The sequence below is a fragment of the Haliaeetus leucocephalus genome, unplaced genomic scaffold (genome assembly GCF_000737465.1).
Source record: "Haliaeetus leucocephalus isolate CR32 unplaced genomic scaffold, Haliaeetus_leucocephalus-4.0 Scaffold2, whole genome shotgun sequence".
Classification (NCBI taxonomy): domain Eukaryota; kingdom Metazoa; phylum Chordata; class Aves; order Accipitriformes; family Accipitridae; genus Haliaeetus; species Haliaeetus leucocephalus.
In genome coordinates this window covers 862,702-887,461 of record NW_010972438.1, presented here as the reverse complement: position 1 = coordinate 887,461, position 24,760 = coordinate 862,702, and the positions used below count along the sequence as shown (strand labels likewise).

The following is a 24,760-nucleotide window of genomic DNA, read 5'->3' as shown; positions in this document are numbered from 1 at the left end:
TCCGCCGCGTGACTTGGGCTGTGTTTGCTCCCACTGCTCTGCCCAGCAGCAGCGAGCCCTCAGAGGCCATAGCTTTTTGGGCAGCCCTGGACACCGAGTGTGCCATGGATAGAGGGCATCCGGGAGGAAAAAATGCACTAAATGGCCCAAGGCAGATATGGTCCAGCTACAAGTGATGAGGGTGCAATTAATATATACCCTTAGCAATTAATATATACCCTTATCAACAAAGCCAACACAATAGAGCATCTGTCAACTGCTAGCAAGACAGGGCAGCTCCAGGTAGGGCAGAGCAGAGACCAGCAGCTCACCACTGCCTGAAGGGACCCACAGCCATGCTCAAGCTGAAGGCAGAAGCAGGGTCTGTAAAATCCCTCCAAATTGGGATGCCTGGGGTAAGCCACCCCCCAGCCCCCCCAAGTGGCCCCAGACCATCCCACAGGGCCCTGGCTCTCACTGGGAGGGGATGCTCCTCTCTCCGCAGCGTGGCCCATGGCTGCACGCAGATGACCGCTGTCACCAGTAGTGCTGACAGAGCTGGTTTCAGGGCAATCAGGCTCACGGGCACTACAGGAGAGGATACGTGGGGGACGGGACGGCCGCACACAGCCCATGCCATGAGCTTGCCACAGGCTTTGGGCATGCCACAGCACAGTGCTCCATTTTTGTTTTAAACATGGATGGGAAAATCTTTACCTCATTTGCTAAAAGCACTTTAATGTCTTTACACAGGAAAAAAAATTAAAATGTATTACTAATTTGGATTATTTAATTCACTCAGCAAGACTGAAAGCACTTGCTGCACTCCAAGTCCAGTTCAAAGCATTAATCACTCTAAATTCTGCCACCGTTTCCTTTACCTTTCATTTCTATGTCATTTTTTCATTCATTAGCTATGAGCATGAGAAGTGACAGACTGCCCTTAGGTGCATCTTTAAAGCGCATACAGTGAATGGTTGTTGGATCCATCTAAGTATTGAATTATTAGATCCACCTAAATAAAAGGCAAATTACCCTCTGAGCATTTCTTGACAATTAATTACCCAAAAGATGATCGGAGGAGGCCAAGGTTTCATTTCAGCACTTCAGTGCAGGCTCACATTAAACTGTCAGGTCCTTGGTGAGGCTGAGACACGAAGTCGGGGCACTGCCATGCTCTCAGCACCAGCAGAATCTTTCCAGCAGCATTTGCAAAGTTAAAGAAGTGCCACGCTATTTCACTTCACCAGTGAAGAACAGGGCCAGTTAGTTCAGTGTTTTCCACCCAGCTCTCTCTTTGTCATCTTCTGGGTTTGCACTTAAACAATTTTTCTTTAGAAAAAATTATCTGCCCTCAGCCCATTAAAAAGCAGGACTGGGGAACGAAGGAGCCCGCTCGCCATTCAGTCCAAGATTCGGCTGCGATGCCGCTGGGCTCTCCGCCTCATGCATTGCACCAGCATTGCCCACGGTGCCGGGACCTGCCGAGGCGCTTTGCTCGGTGACAGCCACAACCCTGCAGCATTCCCATGGGGTTCAGAGGTACGAGCCATGGAGATCGACCCCCCCTCCAGCCTGGCCTCAAACACCAGGAGAAGGCACAAGCATGAACAACAGGTAAATTGTCGGCAACTGGAGAAGATGCTACTGAAGGCGGGCTGTGATGTACAGATGTATTTCCATCCAGCCACGCAGATGGGGGTGTCGTGGGGGGCAGGGAAGGGCAGCGTGTGCCCTGGACAGCAGCGAGCAGCCGCAGTATCTGCCGCTGCCCACCGCCCAGCCTTGGCCGGGTGCCCTCCGGGACCTCCGCTGAGCTGCTGCAGCTCCCTGCCCGGCAGACAAACACCTTCCATTGTCCTGGGATGCTGGGGGGAGTGCTGGACCAGGGGGGATCTGAACAGCACCCGAACCAGCACAAGAAAAGCCAGAGACACTGACAGGGTGCAGGGAGGGGAAGGAGTGGGAAGCGGGTTTGAACACAGAGCGAGGGGTCAAGCCCAGGGTGGTGCTAGAAGGTGAAAAAGAGATTTTTATCTTGGTTTTCCCAAAGAAAAGATTGGCTCAGAAATAATGGCAGAAAGCAGCCCCAGGGGGTTACTGCAGACCCAATGAGCGGAGGGAAGTCACAGCCCACCCCAGCTGAAGACTTTAAACGGCAGCAAGGACACCAAGTTTTGGCATTTGAGGGGCACAGAAGGCAGCTGCGGATGCTGTGAGCTCCTGCCCCACCGTAGAACCGAGAGCTTCATAGGCGAGACATTATCCACATCCCCTCGCAAATTACTCTCACCCCATTATTGTAGGTGTGCTGTTAATTCAGTGCAATGAGCACTGTGTTTTTTTCCTCTCTGGTATTTGGCAACTTGTCTCCTAGGCTAAAGCACGCTGTGTTGGAGAGTGCTAGGGGCTGTGCCGGGTGTGTTGCGGCTGTGGCGGATGCTGGCAGGTCCCACCAGAGCCTGCGGAGAGTCCAGGCACCCCCCCAACACCAATCCCATCCCTCACTGCAAAAAGGGCCTGGGAGTCACAGCTGAAAGCAAAACACTGCATCACCAGGCAGGGCTCCTCTGGGTGCTGGGCAGCAGCTTCCCTGCCTGCATACGAGGAGGTACGATTATGGTGATGGAGGATGAATGCTAGAAGCAAAAGCAAGCCAACAGCATCAGTTGCGAGAACAACTGGAAGAAGACAGAAGGAGATGCTCCCAGGCACAAATTCTTCTCCATTTATTCTACCGGGTAACTGAAATCTCATGCTCCTTTCATCATACTTATGAACAACTTTGTTGTTTACTGTGGATGATCCTATCATAAAACGCAAGGACATAATAATAGGGCAGGCACAGAAGAATGTAAAATAGCTGAAGAACAAAACCAAACACAAGACAACCTGGCTGCCCTGTCTCTCCTGCTGCCTGGCAGGTTTTGGAGCCATCCTGTTCTTCCTGGCATCTCTGCGAGAACACAGCGTCTTAAAAACAGTAACAATGCACTCATACTCATCACATTTAAATGTAATTAAGACTTTATTCCTTGACGCTGTCATACTGAATGCAAGCATGCCTGTTCCCAGGAGCACTTCCCGGGAGTGTGCAGCTCTGGTCCCAGCCGGGCACTGGGTGCTGGGTGCTTTGCTGCAGCCCCTGCTGGGTCAGAGGGTCCAGAGGGTCAGGGGTTCCTGTTCTCCCAGGGCAGGGGGGTCAGGCTTTAAGAGTAGCACTACCAGCAAGTAGTGAATTAACCGCTCGGTTTCCCTAACCAGCTGTTCACCTAATCACACATCCAGCAGCTCGTTTGTATGTCAGTTGGTCTGACAGAAGATACGTGTCTTCCGACACCCTTGGGTGTGCTTCCGTCCCGAGACCCTTCCTGGCATGACCCTACCGTCGGGCAGCTGCTCTGCGGTCCTGGCTTTGTAACAGTAAAAACCGCACAGAACCGCTACGTGATCAACGATACCTCCAACACCTTGTATCTCTCAATCTCAGGATGCCTCACGATAACAAGAAATGCCCCTCAGCACCGGTACAGGAGGTGCTGGTGCTGCTGCGCGCAGGGACTGGGGGGACAGGGACACCAGGACAGCACGTGGGGTAACGCCGCCGGACCCTCCGCTGGCCCCTGACCCAGCAGAGCAGGCACTGCATCCGTGTGCCGCTTCATTAGCTGCGGATAGAAACACCTTAATTCACCCTGCTATTTGCCACCTCAGGCAGGTCTATTTTATCTCAGGAAAAGTCGGTGCTTTACAAAGAAACACCATTTCTTGAAAAAGAAGAAAACAAAACAAAACAAAAGAGTCCTCGAGGAGGAATCGATGGGAACTGCTTTCCCAGTCAATATTGTCTAAAAAAACAAATGGGTCCCACTGCAAATCCAAGGCACTGCCACATGTGCGCTGTGAAATACTCCATTTGTTCCTGCTCAGCCAAGCAACAATCCCTGGCCCTTCTTCACAGTATCGCTCAAGAGTAATGTTGTCATCAAATTTTCTATGAGAAAAATATCGCAGCAGAGGTGATACACTATGATGCACATATTTCATGAACAACAGGCTGCTCCAGTTAGACCAACCTATTTAAAAAAGAAAAAAATACATTAAGTTCCCCTCCCAGACTACAGATCAGCTTCATTCCTCCATTGACACCATTGTTTGAGTTAGTTCTACCAAAAATGCACCAGATTTCTGATCTTGGGGAACAAGGGCAGCAAGTTTCAGCTGTAATTACTATCTTGGATAAGATTTAGAGTCAAGCTGGAGCAAAAATTATTTAGAAATCATTTGTTCGCTATCATGCTCTTCATATCTTCTTTGCTGATTTTCCCTTCTAATAAAATACCCAAATCTTAGTATTAAGAAATGCTGAGCAAAAAATTCTGGAGAAAGTTTAGTTCTTGTGCAATGCAATAACTGTGCCTGGCATCTGGACAAAAACACACTGCAAAATACTTGGAAACAGCCAAACTAGTTGTTTTTGTTAGGGGTTTTTTTGGTTTTGTTTTGTTTTTTTTTTAACACAGTTATTTTGTATGTAAAATCTCGGGCAGGTGCAGCAACAAGGCATCGCCCTGCTCTGGGGTGACGGTGACAGACCCCCTCCAGCATGGCCCGGAGCAGCGAGGCACCCGCACACACCCCTGACCCGGGGGGACCTGGGACCAAAACACGGCTGCCTGCTCGTGAAGCTCACCAGCAACGTGGGGACCGTTGGATCTGCAGGGTGGTCTCAGAGGAGATACTTGTCCCTGTGTGTCCCCTGCCCTGGGGTGGTCGCAGCTGAACCCCCCCTGGCAGGGCGCAGGGGACCCCCGCCCCGAGGGGCACCGGGGCAGCGCAGCAAATGGCCACGACTGCTCCTTTACCCTGCTGGCAGCCAGGGCACTGCGCAGGCTACGTGGATCACATCCATCTTTGTGTCAAGCAGTTTGCATCCAGAAATGGAACTGTACACACACATGCAAATCATCATGCAAATCAACCCTCCTTTGATTTGCATAAGCTGTTAGATTCACGAGGCAGTGCTCAAGTGGACCTGGCAGATAATTACAGTGCAATGCATAGGCCATAAATACACATTTCAACATCCTTTTTGGTAACCAGCGAGGTAGTAAACCAAGTTAAAGGCACAACGGGACTCTAAATACCAAGAGTCAAGCGATATTTAACACCCAAATGATGAGTTTGCCTCAAGTTTCCTCCCCCCTTTTCTTTTCTGGCAGAAATCTTGGTGGAGAAAAATCTCTTATCACCCTTTTGTACAGATCTCAGTAACGGGAACCTCTGAATGGTTCTACAATATAGCGCAGACAAAAGTATCCATCTTTCAAAAACCAGCTTTAGCTCATTTGTAAAGTGCTTTAAAACCTTTATCTAAAGCCTTGCCTTTCTCAGATAAAAGCGTCACCAGCTTCAGTCAAGAGAAAGATTGAAGGATGTGTTCCCAAAAATACAGTGAATTCTTCCTTAATGGTCCCTGGTGATTCAACCAACTTCAAGTTTGGAAATACAATCTGAAAATAATGCAGCAGTTTCCAAGGGATTAACTCCCACACGTACAAATGCCCTTCACGGGGGCCAGAGGACCCTTCTGTTCTGTAAAGTGTTGGGGGGAAAAAAAAAAAAAAGAAAAAAAAGAAAAAAAAAAATCAAGAAACGAACCTCATGCCCAGCATGCCCACAGGAACAACTTTGCTCTGAGGTTCACCTTCTCTTGTTCACAAACCATCAATAAACCCTGCAGAAGCGGGCAGAATGAGGTTGCGACACGGTCACAACGCAGCCCTTGTGCCGCGGCCTGATGGGACGGCATCATTCCGGGGCTGCTGGCGGGGACGCCCCAGGTGCCGCGATGCTGCGGCACGGCACGGCACAGCCCTTCTCCCTGGCCGGGAGCGGGGACCCCTCCGGTCGGCCCTCGCCGCTCCCACAGCTCCGGCACAGGACACTCGGCCCCACTGCCCAGGGAGGTCAGGGCACGGGAAAGGTTCATCGTGTTTTCCCACACGCCACGTCCGTGTTGGTTGGGGAAGGTAGGGCAGAAGCAGCAGTCGCTCTGGGGTGGCAGGCGATGGGGCTCAGCCGTGTACCAGAGGAGAGGGCTAAAACCCTTCGGGGGGTGCCTGGTTTGGATCTGTGCCCTGCTACCCACACAGCTATTTCCACCACCCAAAGTGCTGTATAGGGTTGTCCTTTGTTCTACTGCAGCTTCCCTGTTCTGGCTTCATCTGCCCCAGTACAGACCTGACAGCGTACTTTGGGTGCATCCACACCAGTTTAAGTTATTAGCACAGAAACCTCTCTTCTTCCCATCCACTTTGCCCCAGCCCTCCCATAAAGATCTCAGCCCAGAGCAGCTCAACTCTATGTTTCTCTCTCATCAGGCACCAGAACAGGTCTCTGCACAGGCATGGTTAGAGGCTCTCATTGGTTTCAGAAGACCAAAGCAGCAGCCAGTTCTGCAGGAAGACGTGGCTCTGCTCCAGGCTTTACTCAGGGGCCATTTTCCTCCAGGAGCAATAAGCTGTGCTAACTCGTTAGCACGGGCAGCTTCGATGCTGTAACGCTGCAAAAGGCTGCTCCAGTTGATGCCAGGGAAGAAGCACAACATGACACACATTGGCACAGGTGAAGCCCCAGCAGCAGCCATGTGCCCACCACTACGGCTCTCAGTGCTTCTCTCATGGAAGGCACAAATCCCATGGGGGACAGAGTTGGGCCACCAGCCACATCCAAATATTTCCCCTGACCTCAGCCACTGATCTTTCATAAATCTTTACTGGGGCTAATTTAATCTTCAGCCAGAGGTCCAGGACGTGGAGGGAGCTTTCCTTTGGCACAGCCAGGATGGAGCAGCCCCAGCGCACCCATTCCCATCGCCAGCCCCCACCTCTGGCACCGCTGAGGATCCATAGCCCCTTCCCAGGCTTGGCCATGTTGCAGAGACCCAGTGAGCGAACCTGCTCCGGATGCTCACCGCTTGGCCAGGGACAGGCACGGGGATGCCCACCAGCAGCCCCTGCGATCACTGCATGCCAGCTTCCCGAGGTAGCTCTCTGCCGGCCCCTCTCCCGGCGGGGAGCATCGCCCTGCGACCAGCTGTGCACACACACGCGCACACACACACACACACGAGTCCCTTTTCTGAGCTCCCCCACGTCCAGACCAGCCTGCGATGGGGAAGACGTGACCCGGGAGGAAACACAACCAGCGAAGCAGCCACGGGTCCGGCCACTGCTGAGTTTTTGCACCGTTGCAGCCATGAGACTACATGGATTTTTTAGCAGCGCCAGGCTCTACACACGCCAGCTCAGCATCGGGAGAGCAGAGAAACACATAAAAGTGGATTTTTAATTTCTCGTGCTCCCTCCAAAGCCTGTGGGTCTGGCCATCCCTCCAGCTCAAGGCCACAGGAGGAATGGAGCAAGCTGAGGACAAGCAGCTTTCTGCGGACTTTCCACTCCTGGAGAGAAGGAGAAAAGTGCCCAAAGACGTGGTATTTTGCCAGCTGCAGTTTTGACTCACAAAACCAAATGCAGCACAGCTTTGGCAGAAACCTCTTTTTTACCTGAATGCCAAGAAAGGAAGACATACATACATGATTTTACCTCCACTCCTTTTTTATCATGTGGCTTGTCTCCAAAGCCCCTTGACACTCTCCAGCAAGGGGCATTAGCGAGACCCACCACACAGCCACCTCATACACCACCATCGCTTCCAAGCTCCAGGAGCTCCAGGGAGAGCTGATGCTCGGTGGGCAGGTGGGCTCCCTGCAGCCCCCTGCTCCATGCCCCGCACATTGCCTTGAGCAGCAAACCAGCAAACTCAAACAGAGCGACTCAGCACGCCCCGACCCGGTCCAGCACCCGAGCCTGCTTCCAGGGCACCACAGGCATCTTCAAGCCATAGGTTCCTTCCAGTCCCAAACCCCATGTTATTCTGATGGGCTTCACTGTCCCAGACCTGGCACACTCCCACGGTGCGAGGAGTGTAGCAGCTCTGTCCAGTAATCACTCTGATACACCAGACTGGGAAATACTTACACTCACTTATGTGTATTTTTAACTTTAGAGGGAAATCAACACGTATGTTAGTGTGCAGTAGTGTGGAAAGGTAATTTAAATGTAAATGCTGCATTTGGCCCATAGAAATTAAGAAATACACTCAATGTATTGTTTATACTTAAAGTTAATGATTATTACCACTTCAGCCAGGTGACTAGACCTGTTGCAGAGAAATGACTTGGGTCTTAATCTTCAGCCAAGCAGAAATATGCTCAGATATGGCCACTTGGCATTTTAGACAGGTATCCAATGCTTAAACATGGGGCAGGTGTCCAAGGGGCCCACACAAACACCCATCAGTACCAGCCACGCGTGCACGGATTAGCTGTGGGTGAGGAATGTGCAGCTCTCCGACAGTCTCGGCATCAGCCCTCCTTCTGCAAACCGAACAGTGGCTGGAGACCATTACGCAGTTACAAGCACGTGCTACTCCGAAACAACGGCCCCACATTGCAGCTACAAACAAGATATCTGCGCTTGTTATCCAGCCAGAAAAGAGGCTCCGACTCAGGCTGAACAGCGTGTTACCCAAGAAGCACTTAGCATCACATGTGTATCATTAAAGAGACTGGCCGCAGATGCATTAACACAGATCAGGACATAAACCTTTGTGCTCAGAAGCACCATCCAGCCACCAGTTATCAGTTCCCAACACCTCTTACAGCACCTTCCTCTGAAGCAACCGGTACTTCGCACCGAGAGCGAAGAGGACGGGAAGCGCGGGGAGCAGCCCAGCTCGCCCGGCCGCAGCTGCCAGCGAACAGAGGAGGGAGAAGCAGAGCTGCGGAGCGCAGGAGCGCGCTGCAAGAGCTGCTGTCCCCGCTGCCGAAATGCCACCGGCAAGCCAAGCAGGAGGCGGCCAGCTCGGCCACCGGCGGGCTCGGTGGCCAGCCCGCTGCGCGGGGGCCTGTTGCCACCTGCCGGCGGACACGGCAGCCCACGGGCACGCGTGGGCCTTTCTCTCGGTTTGGGGCAAAAACGCTTACCGCAAGAAGCGCCGAAGCGCGGCAGGCTGGTCTCCGCCTTGCGTGTGCCGCCGGCGTCGCACCTTTACGCACGCCCGACCTGCCCGAGAGCCCGGCCAGGGCCAAGTCCCCCTCCACGCACCCGCTGCCTGGGGCCACCCGGCTGCTGGGGGACCCCCCAAAGCCCCCAGGGGCTTTTTTTCCCAGGGAAGGTGCCCAGGAGCCTCCCCCGGCACGGGGTGTCCCTTTGGTGAGTGCCGGGCTGTGCCAGCACTGGACCCAGCCACTTACGGATGCTCCTGGTGCGTGGGGAGAGGGTGGGTGAGCAGCTCCGGACCAGGGGGGTACTGCCAGCCTGGAGACACCCCTGCACTCCCCTCCTCTGGGGCTGTGCCCGAAGCCGTGCTAATTAGCTGTAAAAAGGGACCGGGGTGGGCTGCTGCCCTCTGGAGATGCAGGTCGAGCCCCACCTGCAGCTGAGCCAACCCTCACCTGGTCAAGGTCCCATGCAAACCGCTGCTAAAACATTGCCGGCTCTGTTTCTGCAGCTGCCACGCATCAGGGGTAGAGTGAAGAAATCAGGGAGGTCTCTGCTCCTCTGCACTGCCAGGGTGGGGAGAAAAGCGAAGCCACAAACCGGTGGCAGAAAAAACAATGGAAAGAAATGTAATATGGCCTCTGAATAAACTGCCAGCCGCAGCCTCTCATCAACTCGGGTGTGAAGTGCACTCTGACTTCACTGGAGCTGTTTATTTAGCCGTGGAGCTTTTCATACACTCAGCAGCTGGAAACACTACCGGAGCCCCGGCTCTCCCGGGGCAGGAGACGGTGTTTGTTAACCCACAGGGCAGGGAAGGATGCTCTGGCCACGCAGGAGTGCATTGCACCTTGACAGTCTGCGCCAGGAGCGCAGGAGAGGCTGCGGGGAGGGGGCAGAGACAGGTGGCGGGGGCCAAGGGTCCCCTGTCTCCCCAGGCTGCAGCATCGCCTGCTTTGGGGTGACTCTTCCCTGCCCTGCTGCTCCCCGAGCTGGGCAGCGGGGACGGTCTCTGCCTCACAGAGGTCGCTGATGGAGGCTGAAACTTCACGTCTGCAGCACCGTGCGACGCGGAGGTCGGCAAAGTGGCAATCAATCAGGAGGAGTTATAACAAGGACTGAATTAAGAATGTACACGGATGGGATGAAATTAAATATTAATAGCCGCTCATCTCTCTTCGGCAGCATGCTTGAGTGAGGCCATACGAGGCATACGAGCAAGGCAATCCACTGACTAAATAAACGACTCCCAGCTCTCCAGATCGCGGTGTAACGCCGTCACAGCCGGCTGCTCCTCTCGGTGCCGCGACAGCAGGCAGCTGAGGGATGGCGGCCGGGCCGATGGCTGCTCGAGCAGCACCAGCTGCCGCCCAGCTTCGCAGTCGGAGCAGCGGGCGGCAGCCCCGAGACACAACGGCACCGGGAGCGAACCCCGGCTGCCAGCGCTGCGGCAGCAGCCCCGGGTCACTTGGCCTCCGGTGAGCCCCACCGGGGCGGCAGGTTTGTTACTCCAGACCAGCCTTAACAGAAGTAAGTTTATAAAGCTGCCTTTATCCTCAGCCCGGGAACTGAAGTCCAGCCTTAAACCTGGAGCCGTAGCATCAGGCAACGCAAATGGGAGTGAATAAGCAAGAACCCGGACTAGCCCCAACAACGCAAATGGTGCAGGTTTGCCGTGCCACAGTGCAGCGGTGGCAGCAGGAGGTGCCTGACGTGACAACTGGGCAATGCCCCAGTTCTGATATAACCCATGTTGCTCAGAAAGCACCTTGTTTTCCTCGCCAAAGCATCACATCCGATGCTTTAAGGACATGATTTCCTGGTACCAGGAAACCAGGGTGTCCCCTTCCCTCCTGCCCTCCCCAGCCAGAAGCACACAAAACTGCCAGCTCGCCCTGCACAGCCGCAGCGGGAGCCAGCCTCCCCTCTGGACCCATCCCTCCGGTGCTTTGCAAATGAGCAACCTCTGCGGTTGCTGTTTTGCGGTTTTGTGGGTGTTTTTTTTTTTTTCTTCTGTGTGTTCTAGTCATTCCAACTGTTAAGCAGATGCCCTCTGCAAAGCCAGCTTCTTCCAGGTATTTAGCCTGGTTCCTGTAGGTTTCCAAAGAGCTAAATAAAAGGAGGTGTGAAGCCTCTCCCAGGCTGGAGAGGCAATGTCCTGCTGCTGCCAGCGCAGGGCGTTGTGTCTCTCTCCCCCTCCTTCCCTCAAACTTACAAACTTTTCTATTCTATTGGGTCGAGATGGGCACCCGCAGCGTAAAGAGACAGAGCTATATCCTATCATACTGATTCACTCCTGAGCTGTCTTTAGCGATGTTACTCTTTATTTTTCATTAAAAATACATTGTTCCCCAGCGTGGAACGTGTTGTTTGGTGCCGAGGTGCTGTATGCATGGCAGCATGCACTCTGGCCTTGGAGGTCAGCTACCTGCCATGGAGCCAAGTGACGAAGGACACAGCTCCCAGTGCCAATTTAATATCCCAGTTATGGCACTAAAAGCCTTCTTGTCAGGAGAAGAAAGCATAAATAGCTTAACATGAGCCTGTATTAGTTAGGAGTGCTGGGGAACATGGACTTTTAATTGGAAATCAGTTATCAATTTACTGATGATGTTGACATTTACTCTCAGACAAAGGCTTCATTTAGTGCATTAAGTACTAGCATTACTGTGGGGACCTTCTCAACTCAGAGAATGTCCAGCAGAAGAATAATTTGGACACAGGACAGACGTTTGATGAAACCAGCAGCGCGTGTGCATTAGGAAAACTGTTTAATTACATTGCTTTACTTTATCTGGTAATAAATCTCATAGGTTAAAGCTGCCGTGCCATGAGGTGCTGCACATGCAGTGCAGAGCCCTGGGCGAGGACTGACCCAGCATGGCTTGGGGCCGCTGGCGCGGCGACCGATGCTGGGAGCCAGCGGGGCTGTGCCGCCCGGGCACCTCCATGGCAGGGTGCTGGCTGCACCGCGGGGCCGTCGAGCACATGGCAGGCTGCGATGGACGACGTCCTCCTGCGCTCGCCACGGTTTTCATATCCACTTAGCTGGCTCAAGTTAATCCTTTAAAAGCAAATACCGGGCCGGTCCCAAAGGCCGTGGTGCCCGGTGGGGATCCGCGCCGCGGCAGGAACGGCCTTTGTTCGTCTCCTTGGCTTGCGTGGCCCCCTAAGCCCCTTCGCTCCTTCCCTGTGGAAGGAGATAATCTCTCTTGTCCTGTTTGCAACAGAGCGAGCGCTAAATCATCTTTGTTTTAAGCTCATGTTGACATCTGCTTTTGTCTGGCATCGCTTGTGCATTGCAGGCACGCGTCCCCTTCCCGGAGCCGAGTGCGACACGTCCTCTGTGGCAGGGCTGGGGGGGTTCCCCACACAGGGGGCTGGCAGCAGCATGGGGACACACGCTGGAATTCAGTTTTCCAGCAGGCCTGTCACGGACCAGGTGAAGCAGCTCTGGCTGCTCGGCAGCTGACCGTGGGTTTTTGTGGGGAGGGGGCAATTGTCGGTAACAGGAGCGGGCAGAGCCTGGCAGCCAAGGGACGCACAGGGCCCCCAGTCCCAGAGGGGCTCTGCCAGGGAGCCGCGTCCACAGGCGGGGGGGCAGCAGGTAAACCCCCTCTGGGGCAGAGCCACTCGGGGGGGGACGGACCAGTGGTGGTGGGGAGGAATGACCCCTGAAGAAAAACACCGTTCAACGTGAGAATAAGGGAGCCGTGGCAGGTCTCTGGCCCTGGAGAGCCTACGGGCATGAATGTGCTCACACAGCGAGTGGCTGGAGGGATGCGAGAGCGCCGTGTTGTGGTCCCCCCCCTCTGCTCCTCCAGTGATAATTAATGTCTGTGTAATCAGCTTTCGAAAAGAAAAGCAAGCCTAGTCTTTTAACGCTTCACTGCCAAAGCCGCCCTCCGGATTTTGAGAGCAATACTAATCCAATGCTCCTGCACGGGCGAGCCCTAATGCGCTGAACTGCTGAGAAGGGCTCAAGGCGTGAAAGGTTGGGGAAAAACAAGGTAGCATCGACAAGAGATCGAGTCTTGACCCCCCACAAAACACATGAAGGGCGAGCAGGGGGAGGCAGCGGGGATGCTCAGCCCAGCTCCTCTTGGGCATTCACCCCTACCCACCGCACTTCTCAGCTGCCATCCTCACCTACCCCATTCCCCATCCGAGGCAGCCTTCCCCTGTGGGCAAGCAATAAACCACCCAAAGGTGCTCTCACCGAAACAGGAGGTTTGCAAAGGGATTGAATTGCCTGAAGATGGGCGCAGGCAGCGAGGGCTGGAAGCGATTCCTGCACCAGGGGCTGGGAGAGCACAGGACAGCCCTTCCCCACCAGCCCTTCCCCAGGAGGAGCCTCACACACCCCCACAGCCCCCTCCTCAGCCTTTAACTACTGCAGTTTCAGCACAGTGAGCTTCAAGGCAGATATGTTCAAAATAAAATGGAAGAACGTTCCTGTTGGTTTTACCTAAATGCATTTAAAATAACATTTAGAAGAAGAAACGACACCTCCGAAACACAGGGTACACCTTGGCTGGTGTAGACAAGCCTGGGCCCTCCCACGCCAGCAATGGCCAAATTTACACCCTCTTGGAGGCGGTGGTTTGTTTTTTTTATTGGCCTACATGTCTGTTCCCTGCATGTTTTCACCATATGCCCAGGGCTGAGAGGAAGGAGCCCATCTGCGCTCTCAGCGGTTCATCTAAACACACGCAGCGGAACACACCAAGTCAGCCACGGTGAGCGACCGCGGGCCTGGCTCATGGCTCCAGGGGAGCAGCGGCCAGGAGACACGGCCAACGGCACCACCGCTGCCCGTCGGCACGGGGAAGGTCCTGCGCTGCTGCTGCGGGGCGGCTCTGGAGGAGCACCCTGGCCACTGCCTCCGGACCGGGGTGCAGGGGACGGGGAAGCCGCGAGCACGGGTGTGGGTGCAGGCGCAGGCAGGGGCGCAGGCGGGGGTGCCAGCCCACACGGCTCCCAGAGGCAGCAAATATTCTGAAACTACAGCCGCTGTTTTTGAGAAAAGTTAAGCAGTTTTATTCAACGGGATGAGTCCACACCCAACCAGTGGCTTCATCTACATGGCATCATCAGCATACATGACAGAGGACCCACTCAGACACTCTAGCTGAACGGCATCTCACCATACGTTACAGAGACAACACCAGAGGAGGAGGACGACCGTTACAAAGGGCAGCCAGCCAGCGGTTTCCTACGGCTTCCCGGCGTAACCAAACCCATCCCCACCAGACTACGCAGCCCAGCCACTCGGAAGCAGATCAGACTCGGGACATCTACTGCCGCACCGTGAAAACCACAACACCGCTAGTTAAATAACACAGTCCAGGGTTTACAAAAATGACCTACCAGGGGTACTTCAGCCTAAGGAAGAAAGTGCACTGTCATCACCACCCCGGGGACCGACACACTCGCGCGCATCGCTGAAGAGTCTGTACAGAGAAGAGACCGCTGTGGGTGCCGCTGCTTTCGAGGCAGCAGCGCTGAAGGCGACGCCGAGCCCCGGGGAGGGTGGGCAAGCGCCAAGCTGCCCCCCCGGAGGCGGCGACGGCACTGCGGGACAGGACGGGATGGGACGGGTCCGTGGGGACCCGGCAGGGTCTGCAGGAGCCGAGCTGGGGGTCGGCACTCGCTCTGCACAGCAGAGAAACAACTGCTCCATGAGGATGCCCTCCTCTTGGCGGCCGCGTCCCCGCGGAGGGGCTGTGCCGGCGCCTCCGGACCCTCGCCCGGTGGGGCGGTGGGAGGCAGGGTGCTCCCACCGCCCGCTCACGTCAGCAACTCGGCCAAAAGTTTTCACAGTGAAAGCTCTGTGAACTCTCTGAAGCCTACAGTCTTTACGCCTTTAGAGAGGTATCGAGGATCAGGGTAAAGTTACTCATAAAACATGAGCAGGTTCCAGTTGTGATACTCCTACAATGTACGTGTTTCAATTCTGTGCCAAGTTAGCTTGCAGAAAAATACATTTCTTCCCTTAAATTTACAGTAGTTAAAACTACAATTTGAATACCGTATTAAAAAGGGGTAGTTTATTCTTCAACAAAACGTCCTGGTTTTCTTTTCTTTAAAAAAAAAATTAAAAAGGACTTTAAAAGCAATCACCCCCAGCAGAACGCAACTGTACAAAGGAAATCATGATGTGTACAGCTCCTAGGACATTAACTCCAAGCATTTGTTCTGGTGCTCAAAAAGGCACTTAAAGATAAGAAAACAATGGTATTAAAAACCCACAACAAAACGAAACAAAGGAAAATGAAAGGCAATAATTTAACAGAAAGACACTGGAACTTGTACCGTATCTCCAAAAGTAAGAAGGGAGGAAAAAAAAGAAAACCCTAATAAACATGGTTTTGCTATCAAGTCATCTTTGAAAGTATATAAAAAAACCAGAAGACTGGCAAAGTGAATGTTCTCCAGGAACTAAATGGAAAAAAAAATAATAATTACTGGCAACGAATACACAGCTCTCGTGCCAAATGGGTTCCTTCCCTCCCCCTAAAAGCACATTTGCTGGTTCATTACTAGACCAGACTGACAGACTGTTTGAACATCTGCTGCCCGTAATGACAGAGGCATTGACCTCAGGGTTAGCCTAAGTTAGGAAAGGGGGGGAAAATTATGAAGAAAAATAAACATCAATATGAACCAATTGTGGTAATTACAAATGTCAACAATGTTAATAGACAAGTACATAAACACCATTTCCCCTTACAGCATTATACGGAGGAACAATGACAGAATCACTACATACAGTACTTCTCCCCCACTGTACACTGAAAGGTTAGCTTTGCGGCTTTGTTTTTTTATCTCTTTTTTTATTACCATTATTATTACTGGGTTTTATTTTTACATTGAGCTACCTACTAAGTGCAAAGATTTGGTGAGTGGCATTGGCTTTCATCTAATCTTAGCCTATTTTTTGTACAGTTTACATGTTAACAGTTACTTTCCAGCATTTAAGCAAGTACAGCAATATATATACACGGACTGGCAGGGGCAGGAGCCGGCCAGGAGCGGGGTGTGTAAGGGACACATGCTTGTGCGCTGGGCGCAGGAGCAAACAGCGGCCGGTCCCGCTGGGTCTGCGACGCCGGGTCTGCGACGCCGGCTCCATACCCGGCACGTGGGGGTACCCGGGGGTAACCGCCGCCTCGCCCCAGCTTGGGGCGGCTGCGCCCACGGACGCGTTCGGGTGAGCTCCCTGGCTGAGACGCGGGCTGCGGCAGGAGCGGTGGGCTCAGTGCCCCGGCCAGCCCCGCCGCTGCCTTCTGGAAGTTGGGCTGCTCCTCCAGCCGCCTGCGAGCTGGGGTCTGCAGCGGTGCTGGAGGGAGGAGGAGGATGAAGGAGGGAACAGAAACAAGCCCTGGGCAGGGGCAGGTGACTGCTGGATGAGGCAGGAGGGCTCGCTAGCTTCTTCGCCCAGGGACAGACAGAACAGCAGAAATCAGAGATAGCAGGAAGAAAGGATGAAGATGAAGGAGCCATTAGTGCAGCTCTTCTATGCAGCTGAAGAGACTCACCATGGCCCGTTTCACGGTGGGGCTGTACGTGATCATGTGGAAGTGACCAAATTAAACCACGGGTCATTGCATGGAAATCTGTACAAGAAGAAAAAAAACTGCAGGAGAAGCACAGAGTGTCTTGAATTCAGCGCTTACAGAAGAGACTTCATTATCAGACAAAGTACCATGCAATCCCCAGCTCTTTCTGCATATTTTTTCTCTGGGTTAAATGTTCAGAGGAAAAACAAAATGTAGATTCTTTTGCATAAACTCAAACTGTTGTATTTATATAGTACAGTACAGAAAGTGCAAAATATCACCCCATCAGATCGGTTCCGTATCTGATATGGTCAAATATGGCTCATGCTTTTCATGCAAGAAGATGCAATCTGAATCAAGACCCTCATGTACTGCTGTGCAACTTCAAATAAAGGAACGTTGTTGTACCAAAGCCTCCTCGCCTGTTTAGTCCCATCTGTTGAGACATCATTAGGTTTTTTTAAAAAAAAGAAAGAAAAAAAAAAAGAAAAAGAAGTGTGTGGGGAAAGGGAAATGAAGCATCTCAAAACTCTGTAAGTTACTCTATTTATGCTTTACCACAGGTTTGTCACTAGTCCTTGTTCATTCTGAAATCTTCAAGAAAATCGGAGTTCTGTGGACCCCATGGTGCAGGCAGGGCAGCACTGTGCCCCGGTGCAGCAGCAACGTCCTCCTCCCTGCGTGAAGCCAACGGAGTACACCTCATTTTCTGTCCCCGCTCCTGCCGGGTGCCGCTGGCCGGGGCGTCACAGCACACATGAAAACGTCTCGGGATTCAGCTTGAAAAGACACTCCAGCCAGCCTGACACACACTGGCATTTATGAATTTCCAGCTCTTCTCCATAGGCCAGCAGTGAACAAAACCCACTGTATCTACCCTCTGCCCCCCACCCGCCTTTTTTTTTTAAATGCCACGAGGTGCAGAAAATAAATTCCAGGATTGGCCTTGTATTGCTCGACGCACAGCTGCTATGTATCTCCACGCACACACACAAATAGCCTGGGAAAAAAATCCAAATCAACCCAACATCTCTAGAGAGGACATTTCAGAGCCAGTTTCTGAGGTAAATCTACTTTTTTAAAAAAGTCACCGAATTCTGTACACTTATTTTTTTTAATATATACTTCTACATATAGCGTGTATTCTCCAGTGCCAACACATAGACCCGCCGTCTCCTCCTGCCGTAGGACTGCAAGCTTGGGAAGTGTTACTGCATGGACGGGCGTGTGTGTGCACACATATGTACATACACACACACACATACACTTATGTACAATCAACCATCAGGCCTAGGCTACACACTTGTTCCCCTTTTGGAGAGGTTCCTCTTGAGCACGGTTTTGACTTCCCGCTTGGCCGAGCGAGGCTTTGCCGAGCTGCCGGCCCTGCTCCCACCATCCAGGCGCTGGCTCTCCCCGCCGCAGTCCCCGCGCTCCAGCCTACATGGTGCCCGATTTATCCGTCGAGCTGCTGGGGAAGAGCTTCTCGGTGGGGGTGACGGCGGGGCTGCCCACCCCTGAGCTGCTGCTGCTGCTGGAGCGGTGCTGCACCACCGGCCGCACCGGCCGCATCGGCGGGGGCCGCAGCTGCGCCCCGGCCAGCCGGGCCGACAGCGCCGGCTTGAAGGTGGTCATCATCTCTGTGGTGGAGCTGCTGCTGCGCCGCATGGCAGCGTCGGGGTCCCGGATCAGGATGGTGTGGAGGGGGCTGGCGGGCTCCGAGTTGGCAGCGCCCATCGGGGGGTTCTTCATGGGCTCCAGCGTGTCCAGGACCACGTCGGGGGCCTGCTTGGCCGTGTTCTGCCTCTCCAGCTCCCGCAGTTCGTTCAGCGCCGTGCTCATGGTCTTCTCGATATCCTGTGAACGCCACCAACAAAGGGGTATCAGCACCGTGCCACAGCATCAACCCACTCTCCTGCACCCCACCCGTGGAGATGCCCCCCGTCCTGGCATGTGTGTTTGTCTGTGTGGGTCTCTGACCTAAGACGGGGCCTCCAGGCAAAGCAGGAGCTTTGGGAGAAGATGTAAAGCCCAAACGCTGGCTGTGCAAAGGTGCCTCACGTCTCCCAAGTCAACAGGAGTTTGGTCGCCAGCTCCAAAGGGAGCAGGCTCCGAGCACCACAAGTGATGGGGTGAACATCAGCCTGTCCACATCTCCAACGAGACAGGGCATCTCCACGCTCCCCTGCAACACTGAGGCTGGTTTCTCCCCAAAAAAGGAGGTCCTGCAGCCTCCATCTGATGTACAAGAGCTCTGCTGTCCCTGTGCCTACAGGGCAATGGGCACACGTGGGGACAGAAACACACAGGGATGTATGCAGAGTAAGCAGCACAATGGCTGCTCACCATAAATAGGAGAGAGGCAGCGACAATGCCTCTCCTTGCTTGCAGGGAGGGACCCGAGGTGAGACCGGCCCGAGCCCCTCACCACCTGCCCACCTCTGGTCATGTCTCCTAGGCATGGATCCCATGGGTCCGTCCACAGAGATCCTCCACAAGGTGAACCCAGTTGAACTAGAAGCGTCCATTTAAAGGAAATTAGCTAAATTGCCTACAACAGTAGTGCTGATAGTCTCATTCAGAAATAGAGAGGCCCTAGTCTGACTTCACTTAAATCCACCTTAACTGAATTAAGGCCACTAACTCAGAAAGAGACCATTTGAAAAGTGATTTAAGGTAACTGAATCGATCGTTTAAAAAGTAGCTCTAGTTAACTCTCCTCGCTGTCCTTCTGTAGACAAGTCCTTAATTTTATAATGCATACAAAACGCTTGGTGAGCCTCAGATAATGTTCAGAGGATCAGCAGAAGGGAAATGATTATCAAGTTAGCTCCAATTAATTCTACTAAGCTGTTCAGATAATGAGTGAAAATATTCACCGAGAGCTAAGCCTCAGGACTACCAGTCCAGCAGCTCTACAGACTTCAAGGTATTTATATCAGCTGAGCGAGAATCTTTTTCAAGGTTTAAAAAAACAACCCAAAGCCCCAAAACCCAAGAAAATTGTGCATATCATGCTCTGTCCTCAGCATTCACCCGTCCCTCTGGAGGCTCCCGGACCCCACAGCCTTGCACTGCACCTGGGGAACGTGGCCCCGGTGTGCCATGCTACTGGCCATCAGCCGAGCCCGGGGACTTTGTGCATGCTGTTATCCTGTCCCAAGGTGGATGTGGTGCCTCAGCTCGAGCCATCGCTCAGGGCACGTGCTGTGCTACGACCGTAACTTTGTAAATTGATCACACCAAATGCAAGCTCTTGATGGACAGAGAAGCTGGGTAGCGTGCTGCAGAGCAAGAGAACAAGGAGCGTGGCTGGTGGAAAAGCAAACAGGACAGTAAGAGTTCTTCCTTTCTGCAATCATCATTAATTATCCCACCGAAAGCAGCTGATTCAACACATAATAGCCTGTCAAACCCTGTGGCACACGAGCTGCTGCCGGGTGGAGGGCAGCAGTCTCACCAGCAGCTACACCCCTCCGCCTGGGCATCACCCACCGTCCCCCAGCTGCTGCTCCTGCCGGAGGGTGGCACGAAGCAAACTGCCAGCAAACTGCTGAAATAGGGGATGGTGAACAGCCTGTACACGGTGCTCCCAGCCCCTGAACCAGCCCAACCCATGGCTGTTTGGACACATCCACAGGGACTGTGCCTGAACTATGTGGTCCCAAAGAGGCTGGGGAAATCCTGCCGCCTGCTCCATGAAGGGACTGTTCTCCGAGATGTTAACAGGTTTGGTATAACTTGACTGATACCTGGCTGGGGGCCTCCTGCCGCCTGCTCCATGAAGGGACTGTTCTCCGAGATGTTAACAGGTTTGGTATAACTTGACTGATACCTGGCTGGGGGCCTCCTGCCAGCAGTAGGGAGAGGAGACCTGCAGGCTGTGCTGGAGGTAACATGAATTTAATGAGCACTATGGAACCAATGGCCTAGTGTGATGCCAATGATGTTGCATGGCTGGAGGTGTCACACTGAGATTAGACTAACATTTTCAGGTCCCAGCTACAAGCAGTCAGTGACAAACCTGAAGCACCTTTCTCCAAATATCCAGCATCAAATGCTGATTTGGCAAATCCAGTTTTCTCCATCTAAGCTTCTTATGGAGCATCAGATGAAGATAATGCGCTTCCCTCCCTGCGGGAGGTGAGAGCTGCCAGTGCATTTTGGTGGTGGATCGAACGTTTCTGTCTATTGCTTCAAAGAATGCTCCAAAGGTTTGTGGAAGGAGGCAGTATCTTTTATTAGACCAACCGATAGTTGGAAAAGCAGGCAAGCTGTTGGCTGCTCATTTTTATCTTTAAACCATCGCAGCTACAACAGCACTGTAATTCTGAAGTGCGTTGAGATGGAAGGGGCTCTGCGGTGCAACCCAAGTGACCTTTATTTTATAGCCTCTCGATCCCTGGGCACTGAGAGCCACTTCACAACCCTCTTACCTCAGCAAGTGCTTCTGCTTCTAGAGATTTCTGATCTCCGAGACTACTGTGTCTAGTCGATCCACAGGTCGATCTCAGCGGGTGGCCATCAGACAAGGCCTTCCTGTCTGGGAAATTGATGCTGCCTGCACTGCCGAATGTCGCCATTCTGCGCTTTTCAGGACTCTCAATCCTGCCCCTGTTAAGAGGTATTTTGTGGGGGCTGCTAGGGCAGGCCGCTGCTCGAGGAGGAGTGTCTATGCCAGGACCCATCCCTCGGGGTGGGCTGTGGGTGTCCCCCCCACTTCGACGGCGAGGGATAGCTGCACCGTCAGACCTCAATCTCACTCTGCAAAGAATCCATCACAAGACTAGGTCACTGTCCGTCAGACTGAAAGCATTTGGTTGCATGCTGTAAGACAATTGCTCAGCTCTGAGAGTTCAGATCAAACCAAACTCGAGCCTTTCAGCTCCAGAAGACTAAGGCAAGAGGGAAGACAGACATTTTAGCCAGTGCCAAGAAAGGGACAGCATAGTACCTTCTTTACTTGTTAAGATCTACATTAGCAATGCACATGAAAATCCCCTCCATGCTCATATTATTCTGCAGTGCTTACTGAAGCCTTCCCTTCTGTCTTGCCCTACACCACACACAGACTCTCCCCGCACGTGACAGCAACCACCTCTGTGTTCATAGGAGAATGAGAGTTTTCCTACCGGCCCATTACTCCCCCAAAGCCATAGTCCACAATATGATCCGTCGGAGACTGGATGTCGTTCTTGGAAGAGGCTTTATCATCCAGCAGTGGTCCGCTGCTTGCCTCACTGTCCGCCTTCTGACTCAGGCTGTCGGAGAACGCATCATCCCTAGGAAAAGGAGACCTCCATGAGCTAACAGGGCCCTGCCCCAGGAGAGAGGCGAGGGCCCAGCCACAGCATGGATCTGAACATCACCACTTCAGCAGCTCCAGACTTTGTTAACAAAGGGCTGGACCAAGGCCACCACTTCAGACAGTACCTAGAGCTTGGAAAAAGCGAGCATCATGTCTCCCTATCAACCTGTGCTGTAGTTGCCATTTTAATGAATCCAGGTACAGTACTTGTAACAGAAGTGGCATCTGCGAAGGACCCTGGGATCTGCCTACAGGCCAGCTGGGCACTGAACGGTGCCAGGTCAAGGTACAGAGGTGGCAAGGCCAATATTAAGCCTGGGTCATGCCACTTTGAGAAGTCAGTGATAGATGGGGTTCAGGCACACTGAGGTATAATATTTAGTGCTTGGCTTTATCAGCTTGAACAAGAAACTATCTGAGCCAATACATGGTGAGGCAGATGCAAACAGATCCAGATTTCCCACCAAAGTCATTAAACCTGGGAAAATCTGACCACCTATTTTAGGTGGCTAAAGATGGACCTCATGTAATTACGTGATTTTAACACCCTGGATCAACACATGCCACTTTACTTACATGTCCTGCACCACAATGTACTGGTGGGGTATGAGGCCATCCACACCATTATGTCTCCCTTCCCACCAGTCTTCTGATGCCCGATGGTACAGGAGGAGCGAAGCTCCTTTCTTAAAGGACAGCTCTCGTGGAGATCGTCCAATGTAGTCAAACTTTGCTATGGCTTCAATCTGCTCCACTTCTGCAAAGGAGAGAAGGACAGATAGAGAAAAGCTTAGTTCAACAATCACAAGGGCACAATAGATCCTAGAAAGAGATATCTCACCAGAACAGCAGTAGTGCTGCTGCCCTAGCTTCCCGAGAGCATCTTACACTGAGCACAAACCATCTTATTTTTAGACTGATCAATTCTTTTTGTTCTTCCAGCCTTCCTGGAATTTCTCACAGACTCACAAACTATCAGCAATTACAAAAAGCTACAAACCAGATGGGGAGTAGTTGAAATTTCCCTGTGTGCATATGGCATCATCACCCGCACTCTCATTTTCTACCTATAAAGTGATTTCTTCAGTTGCAGAACCCCATTATCCTCCAGACTGGGATCTTGTTAAGCTGTGTCAGATACTGTGATCAAAGCCCCGCTTACCTTCTCTTCCTTTCCTTATCCTGGAGACAGTTTTGCCTGAATTATTGATGAGTAACGAATCCCCCTTTGGGGATCCCCATAGAAATGATGATACTGGCTCTGGCCAGGCAGCTGTTCTGCATCACACCCCCACATCTGCAGACCTTCCAGCACTCTACCTCACTGCTTCTCCACTTTTTCTAATTTAAGCTCTACCAAACACCAGGGATTCACAAATTGGGAGCTCACAGGGCCTGAAATTCAAGAGGGCTGAGGCAGGACTTCACTTTGGGAGGTTGTGAGCACACCAGGAGCCTTTGAGGCCCTGGCCGAGGGCATCACAGCAGGGGATGCTGGTGCACCCAAAGAGGAGCCTGGTTGGCGCCAAGGAGCCCGTGGAGGAGCCCAGCTCTTCTGCAAATCTGCTTCCAGCTGGGAGCACTGAATCCCAGAGAAACCACTGCAGTGATTGCAAGGCAGCGATGGCACTTCTCTCCTCACTGGCAAGAGCAGACTGCACTCTGCCTCACTTTGCTCTGAGACAGGGGTGAAAAAGCAGGCTGCCACCACTCAACTACCTCTAGCCCCTATGGGAGCCAGCAAGCAAGCAGTTAACATACCTTGATAGTTTGAGACACCTGATCATTTTAAACCCCACCTGGAGACTGGCAGACAGGTGATGACAAAGCTAAACAGGGCAAATATGCCCAGTTCCTCCAGATCTGCCACATTCTCATTAGAACATGAAAACTTGCTCTGCTCCGTCTGCCTCGTCACTAACCACAGGCTCAGCATCAGCAGCAATCAGGATGCGACCCCTCACTCTGCTCAGTGACAAAATCCACACAGAGGAGGAGATACCGGAGGAAGACGTGGGAGATGCTGAATCAGACCCCTGCCCCCTTCCTCGCCTCATGTGGGACAGGACAGGTCACTTCAGCAGACTGATTTTCCCCAGCTTAAAACACACATCTGCATCAACACAAGCAGCAGGGTGCTTGGGAGCACTACAGCAGGATCAGTGAGGAATGCTCTGGAGGAAATGGAGTCGGGGAGGCTACCAGGAGGGCTTTCACAGCCCTGATAAAATATTGAGCTTCCCAGCAGGGAGGGTTCACGGGGCAAGGAAGAGGGGAATAAGGAATATGTGAATTCACAAAATAAAGCTGCTCCTCTTCTCTACGCTTGTAACACAGTTAATCACCCAGGAACTCCAATCAGAGCTATTAATGTGACCACCCAAGCATAAAATTGGCTAAATGGCAGCTCGCTCTCCTTCATCTTCTAGTCCTGTCGGCTCCTGTCTGTAGCTGAAAGCAGGTCCTGAGCTGTCCGGCCCAGCTGCGCCCTTCCCCTCCTCCCCGCAGTGCCGGCCAGCCGGGCAAGCCCTCCCGCCAGCTGCCAGCCTCGGAAGGTGTCAGCGCAGGACGTGTCCAAGGAAATGGTGGCCATCAGGAAAGCAGAAGAGGCATTCGGCTGCCCGGTGCCCTTCCGCACAGCAAAGTCCTGCCATTAAATGATGTCGTGGGGTTGCACATTCACCGTCCCTCAGCTGTGCCGTGCCGGGTCTCCCGGACTCGCCTCTGGGTGCAGGAAGTGCAGTGCTTCCTCCTGCTTCGGTACCGCGTCCTGGAGCAAACACGCTTCTTGACCAGCTCTGCTAGCACCCCCGTTTCCATGCTCGCCTTTGTGATTGCCACGAGCT

At 52.9% G+C, this 24,760-nt stretch overlaps 1 protein-coding gene across 1 annotated transcript in view; it reads right to left on the bottom strand.

Moving 5' to 3' along the window:
- Positions 1 to 17,515: 17,515 nt before the first annotated feature.
- Positions 17,516 to 24,760, bottom strand: part of SRGAP3 (SLIT-ROBO Rho GTPase activating protein 3) — an 89,750-nt gene continuing 82,505 nt past the window's right edge. The window contains exons 19-22 of the mRNA XM_010570298.1: positions 22,491 to 22,671; positions 21,739 to 21,888; positions 21,043 to 21,370; positions 17,516 to 18,463 (exon numbers count right to left, since the gene is read on the bottom strand). Of these exons, the coding sequence (XP_010568600.1) occupies positions 18,047 to 18,463; positions 21,043 to 21,370; positions 21,739 to 21,888; positions 22,491 to 22,671 (1,076 nt within the window). The 3' untranslated portion in view covers positions 17,516 to 18,046. The remainder of the gene's footprint in view (positions 18,464 to 21,042; positions 21,371 to 21,738; positions 21,889 to 22,490; positions 22,672 to 24,760) is intronic.